Raw genomic sequence first — 7,069 nt, forward strand, 5'->3', positions numbered from 1 at the left:
TTCACAGATAGGATATACATGACATATTCATAATTCCTGTAAAGTTCTACAGAATTTGAGGTTAGCTGCAAAAGGGACATAGTACCTTTAAAGTCTAGTCTAAGACCATCATTTACAACTTAATTGTGAAGTAGAAAATCTTGGGAACTGTCATTTTTTTCATCGACATACCAATGAACCAAACAACAAATTATCAAAATGTGGTAAAATTTATGATACCGGTAATGAAAAACATATAGCTCTTGATTCATCTGTACATGATGTAAAATACCACAAAATCTACTCATTAATTACTGGAAGGTAATTTGTATAGATCTAATATTATTATGACTTAAATGGGAAATTGATCAAAGCAGCGAGCATAAAGGCAAATTATGACATGAATTCAGCTACACCATACCTTAATTAACATCTTTATCTCCCCCAAAATAGCATTACAGATTAATATTTGTATGTGTTAGTAGATAGCTATTATGAGTAGCTGACAGTACTTTGTGACATTCAATTGAAGATGTATTAGGTGCTATTCAAAGCCATACTTGTGCAAAAACATCTGGATGTAACTAGATGATCCTAGACAATAGAGTCAGACATCATACTTGGTGCTCATCTTTCTTAGATGTAGGTTGTACCTCATCCTTGACCGCCTGGACTTTCCCTTGGTGTGGACGTCCAGTCACAAGAAGAATGCTGGCATGGAGAAGCAGTGACCACTCTGCATCTAAGCAGATTTCAAACAGAACAACAACAAACTGTAACATGTGCACATTTCAATTACCGGTACCAGTATTGGTCAAGCATAGATAAAAGCAATTTCTTTAAATAAATAACAATGATAATTCATTTACTTAACTTAAGAGGAAGAAGATTATCCATTTTACCAATCAGTTAAACCAAATCATCTACACACTGCATCAAATTAATTGGTTCTGATACCAAGAGTCGCTATCATTGCAAATGTATCCCTGCAGTCAATCAAATATGGTTGAGCAAGTACAGGGCTAAGTCATTATCATGGGTAATATAATGATACATTATGATGGAGAAACATTACAGCAGCTGTTGCTGTTATCATAGTGAATGTTCAGACAATTACCTGTAAGACTTGTTGATATGTGAGTCCACTCTGTTAGCCAGTCTGTAAGGGTCTGCCTATCTGATCCTACTGGGTTCAGCCCTCGCTGGTAGCATAGCTAGGGAACAAATCAGTCATCAAAGGGAACATTTTTTATGTGATTTATGAATTTTTTTTTATTTTAATGAAAGCAGCGGTTTTCCTACGTACCTTTATCTTTAATATGGTTTTGGGGGGCTTCTTTTCAATTAAAAAAATGCATTATCTACAGTGAATTACACTACCATTTTCACCCATTGTTGTTATCACTACTTTCATCACCATATTAAGGACCACAGCTACTATCACTGTTACCTCCAGTTACCTCCAGGCGCAGATCCAGAGTGGGGGCTGAGCGGGCCTTGGCCCCCCAAAAAAAAACCAAAAAAAAAAAAAAAAAAAATTGCGGTCACTATGCCCCCCCACTTAGCGAAAATATTAGCCGATGCGAATTTTTCGGGGCAAGAACAGGAACAAATTAAGTGCTCACTTAAGAACAAATATCGGCCGGCACGATTTTTAAATTTCAAATTGATTTCAAATTTGGGCCTCTCTACCATCCTTCTAACCCCCACCACCAGCACCACCAATATTATACACCCCTGTCATCAGGATCATCCTCATCACTACCGCTTTTTTACAAATTACTTACTTACCATGAAAAATTATGACACTGTTATTTATCCTCATTTTGGTAAATGACCACAGATGAATTTAAAGGAGGGACTGACCTTCCTCAAGTCGTCTTCATCAATGCTATGTATGCCTGCCTTGAGTATGGCCTGGTCCATGGCTACCATCAGCGTTGAGTGAGTTGAGAGCCGTTTCCTCAGCGAAGAGCTAGCTGCTAAGAACACCCACTGGGAATGAAGCTTGCATAGATATTTCTGGAAGGCAATCCAAAATGAAAATGTATGACAAGTGAAAAGTCTTTAATTATGCATTCAACCATTTAATTGGTACAGATAGGGATTCTTCATACCATGTCATCCTAGGTAAGAAGCAAGATTACAAATCTTTGGCAAAGCCTGAACATATTGTTGATTAAACATATATCTTTATGATGATCAAGGCCATGATATATTCTCCATTAATAGGATTTTCATAATATATTTACTTTTCACCTATATATAAGCCATTCAATTTTAATCTTTGTATTCCTCAGTAAAGACGTGATGGTCAAACTTTCATTTGCCTTCAAAAATTCAGTCATTTTTGTACTTAGAGATGAATGCCCCTTAACTGCTTCTTAAATACCATACATGCCTATTCTTTCAATTCAAATTTAAATCTAAATTTAATATTTCAAATATATTTATTAATGCAATCAAAACATTTTTTTAACCAATAATTCCTTATTTCTGAAATGATGATAAATTTAATAAACTTGCATGGCTATTAAATGTTTCTTTTTGACATTAAAGCCAGAGTTACACTCATATGGAGCCCGGGAGACAACATGCTTGAAAAAAGTTTGATACAAAGTTTTTTCCCAAAACTTACTCTGTACACTTACAACTACCTTAGAATGTCATTTATCACATGATTTTTAGATAGCTTACCAAATGAGAACTTGAGAGTGACTTGAGAGATGTTTGTTGACTAAAGAGAGGCTGGAAAGACAGTAGCTCAGCTGCACTAAATGGCTGCTTCTCCAACTAAAGATAGGAATTGTACAAGTAAATTAAATCATATTTATTGCCATGACAGTTGATACACTTTGAAGTAATTCTTTAAATTTAAATGAGAAATACAACATGGCAGTATTTTAAATGATACTATTCATATGCTATAATTCAATGATACATGTATATAACTTAGGAACAAAATGGCAAAGAAACAAACAAGGCAATAGGGAAATACTTTTAAAGTATGTATCATGATGCAAAACAAGCCTTCCAAAACTGTCAAAGAATGGGATAATATTATCTGATGCACAATTTTAAGGCATAAAGCTATTATTACCTGATCTTCACCTATCCTCTGTTGTAAAGATTCAGCAAGATCTGATGTTGGGTTTTTCTTCAGTCTTTTATCCAGTTTCTTCAGTATAAATGGATAGAGACGACGCCTCTTCTTCTGGTTTTCTTGATGGTTGTTAGACACGTCTTCCGGGGTTATGAAGTGGTCAGACAGAAAGATTCTCTGGAAATACAACCTACAAAGAGCGTCAAGCATTAGACAAAAGAAAGTACAGTGAAACAAGGCATGTGTCAGGTAGTATGTCACATTGTCAAGTGCATGTTAATTCAAGAACTTTGTCTTGACATATGTATCAGAATCATGAGTATGTTGACAGTGCATGCTGCTTCTTTGCCCACATCAGAATAATCATTCCTTGTGGCTTTTGTAATAATAAGGAGACTCCCTCTGTTGAAATAATCATCCTTTCATGTGAAAAACTTGCTAAATACTCTGAGTGTAAAGAAAGCTAGAGGTCTTTAGCAATGCACTGATTTAACAAAGTAAAAGCTGTTTATTATACTTGTTGCTGTTGGGTCTAATTTTGAGCCAAGAGGGTATGCAGTGGTTAGCACAGCACTGTGTTCACTGGTGCTAGGAACTGAAAGAGGTTTGTTCCCTGCCTCGAAAATATTCATGTAATGACTACTTCACTTTCTAGATAGCTTTGATGCACAATGTAAGAGTACTTACACTACAGGTAGAGTGACATAGTATACAAAAGGGATGTTGACTATAACCAGTACTGGAAGAACCTTGGCAACATCTTGTTTCATCTGATGAAGTAATCAAGAAAGTAAACAAAACAAAATTGATGACAAATAACTGGTTCTAAACATTGGTCTGCAAAACAGTATTTATACCAAATATCTAGAATTCTTTTGGGAGTTGTTTTACAGAACTTTACAGCTTACTAGTAGACCATGATTTTGCACAATGGCTTCTAAAAGATATGAAGATCCAAAAATACCATACATGATAGGGAGGGCCTACTATTTAGCCTTTAAATAATAATATTTCTTTCTTTCCATCTCTCTCTCTCTCTCTCTCTCTCTCTACCTCTTTCTCTTTCTCTCTTTCTCTTTCTCTCCCTCTTTAGCTATCTTTATCAGCCAAAGCAACCTCTACGTGTGTCTACCTTGAAATTCCCGCTCCCCCGATTGTGTTATATTCACCTGCATCTTTTTGTAGAGATCTTTCCATTCTACATCTTCCAGTTTCACCTCACCATTCTTCAGCCTCTTGTTCAGTGAGTACACAAATCGGAAGTCTTGAACAAAGGATGTTGCACCTGCAGAGCACAAATTAAGAAGAAAACATCATGAATGGAAATAAAGAAATGCCAGGATTGATTAAACTTCATGTTTTGTTAAGCATTTTCAAGCCTTATACCAGATTGCACGAGTTTCTGCTTCCCAGTCAACTTGTGTTTGGAAACATTTTCCTGAGACTGAATTTTGTATTAATAAGATATTCCTTAACACACAAAATCATTCATGAAATCATATATTCCGATTTCATCCAGATAGTAACTAATGCAACACTAGGTAAGATATCTGAATTCATGAAGAAATCGATATGACAGGACTATTGCAAATACAGCTGACAAAAATGGACATCTGGAGTAACATAGAAAAGAGAATAAAAGGTGACATGTTAATTGAAAGCATGGACTGATTGTGAGAAAATGACTGAAATTGATAATTAGAACTTGCCACACAAGTAGATAAAATTCATTAGAGACTTGGGCAGTGTTTCACAAAACTGTCATAAGTACAAGTTGGCTAAAAACTCATAGAAATGCTTGTATGTTTCAATGGGAATCTGTGAACTTGTACTTATGACAGTTTCATGAAACTATGCCATGATCTAAAATTGAGACAAAGCTGATCATTGATGAGCTGACTACATACCATCCACAAAGCGCTCATAGAAGACCCGTGCCTTGGGGGAGACCCTGTTTAGAAACCAGATAGTAGCTTGATGCGTCTTCAGGGCTATATTCGTTATGATGCCTCCTTTGGGTTTCTCTCCATCTGATTTGTTGGTAGATGTTGGAGTACTGAATGTCCGGCATGAGGTACTCAACGGTCTGCATTTGATCCTGATGAGAGTAGAAATGAAATCAAATGTTTATTCATGTCAATGCTAGTAGTCTACTGCATTGGATGGAAAAAGACAGATCTACAGGGCTAAGAAGTATGTCTTGCTGAATGATTCTTGCTAATGAAGGCACTCGAGAAGTATACATCGGAAAAGAATTTGACAAAGTTCAAAAGGAAAACAAAAGTAGTTTTAGTGGAATTGTAAGCGGGTAGGATGATGAAGTAGAGTTTGTCTCCGCTGTATTTGTACATGATTGAAGGATTCTATCACTTGGATCATAGTTTCATAGAGATTACGATTCATCCTGTCCAAAAGATCTCTCGGATCTCCATCAACTTTTGTACCATATCCATGGTAGTTGGTGATCTTATTCTTACATGTTTCAATAGATTTAAAGCCATCATATCGTTGCTGTTTTACGAAGTGACGGTAGTGAAAAAAAATTGCATTCACTTTGCGTTACGATTTTTCTCACTACCGTCACTTCGTGAAAATAGGGACGATATGTATGAGTAAAAGGGTACACACACAAGCATGACAAGCAAGACTATTTACATAAATCTTTTAAATTTAAAACTTAACTCTTATGACACTTACTTATGTTAGACAATCCTATAACTTGTATGAGGGATGAAAAAATTGATTAATGCTAGTGAGACTTCATTATTCTTTTGTTAGTCCAAAGGCAAAAGTGACAACTATATTTTGTTAAGTGTCTGGACACACAACCATCATGACCATGACAACATGGCGTAAATATTCATAAATGAATGATACACGCCAATAAAATATTAAAAAACAATACAACAACACACACCACATGACAATAACATGGCCTGAAGATACACACAAAACAGTCATTGATTTTTATGTCGACAGCCTCTCAGACTCTCTGGAATCTCCACAAAAGAAAATGCAAAAATTTAAACAGTGCAGAGAATTTTTTTTCCTTCTTTCTTCTGCTTCCATTCAATTTTGATTAATGCAACTTGAATTCGGCGTAAATTTTCATATATGAATGATACACGCCAATAAAACTTAAACAACAACAACAACACCCATCAACTGATGATAGATCTACATCATACAACATAAAATTTAATGTATGGGACTTAATTAGAAATTCTGCTTCTGCATATGCTAGTAATTAGACATACCTAGAGTGACTGAACTGCCATTTTGATGGATATGTGCTATAATTCAGCCTTCTACATTGCCGCAATGATCCAAATAATGATGCATTGCGACTATTCACGTGAAAAACTTGGTACAGCTGACGGGATAAATTTCGACAGGGCGCTGCCATATTTGTTTCTTCATCAAAGTGCCCTCTAGAGGGAGACAGAGAGGAGCCAGTTGCAGATGGCTCTGCAATCGCCATACGACGCCCACCCCGCCCACCATACATACATACATACATACAATTGTCTTTTATATAGCGCAACATCCAACGAATTGCTCGAAGCGCTTTACAGAAAAAATGACATAGTAAACACAAGATAGTACATGTATAAAAGAGTAATTATAATAACAAACAAAAATATTAGAATTACAATTTACTTATTGAAGAGGTACGTTTTTAGTTTTTTCTTGAAAATTTCAACTGAGGGAGAGGTACGGAGGTCGAAAGGGAGGGTATTCCAAATTTTGGGGCCATAATAAAAGAAACTACACTCCCCCGATCTTGAATTGATACGTGGTAATCGGAGGAGCGTGGGGTCGTTAGAAGAGCGGAGGTTGTATTTAAGTCTAGGAGGAGTATGTAGAAGCACAGACAGATACATTGGTGCACAATTCAAACATTGGTAGACAATTAGGGAAACTTTGTATATGATTCTGTTATTTACGGTTAACCAGTGTAATTGCTTAAGTAGAGGAGATGCTGAT

At 36.0% G+C, this 7,069-nt stretch overlaps 1 protein-coding gene across 2 annotated transcripts; it reads right to left on the minus strand.

Annotated features, from left to right (window-relative positions):
* Positions 1-6,507, minus strand: LOC584614 (LETM1 domain-containing protein 1). 2 transcript variants are annotated; one of them, XM_784471.5, is made up of 9 exons: positions 6,340-6,507; positions 4,990-5,180; positions 4,252-4,367; positions 3,770-3,852; positions 3,080-3,272; positions 2,677-2,772; positions 1,846-2,001; positions 1,097-1,193; positions 1-721 (listed from the first exon to the last, which is right to left on the minus strand). In XM_784471.5, exons 1-9 carry the CDS (start codon positions 6,486-6,488, stop codon positions 594-596), a joined length of 1,209 nt encoding a protein of 402 aa, XP_789564.4. In that variant the 5' UTR covers positions 6,489-6,507; the 3' UTR covers positions 1-593. The 2 variants fall into 2 exon arrangements, with proteins under 2 accessions (XP_789564.4, XP_030829567.1); XM_030973707.1 differs by lacking the exon at positions 1-721 and having other exon boundaries at positions 1,108-1,193; positions 1,771-2,001.
* Positions 6,508-7,069: the final 562 nt, after the last annotated feature.

The sequence above is a fragment of the Strongylocentrotus purpuratus genome, unplaced genomic scaffold, assembly GCF_000002235.5.
Source record: "Strongylocentrotus purpuratus isolate Spur 01 unplaced genomic scaffold, Spur_5.0 spur5_scaffold_7, whole genome shotgun sequence".
Classification (NCBI taxonomy): domain Eukaryota; kingdom Metazoa; phylum Echinodermata; class Echinoidea; order Camarodonta; family Strongylocentrotidae; genus Strongylocentrotus; species Strongylocentrotus purpuratus.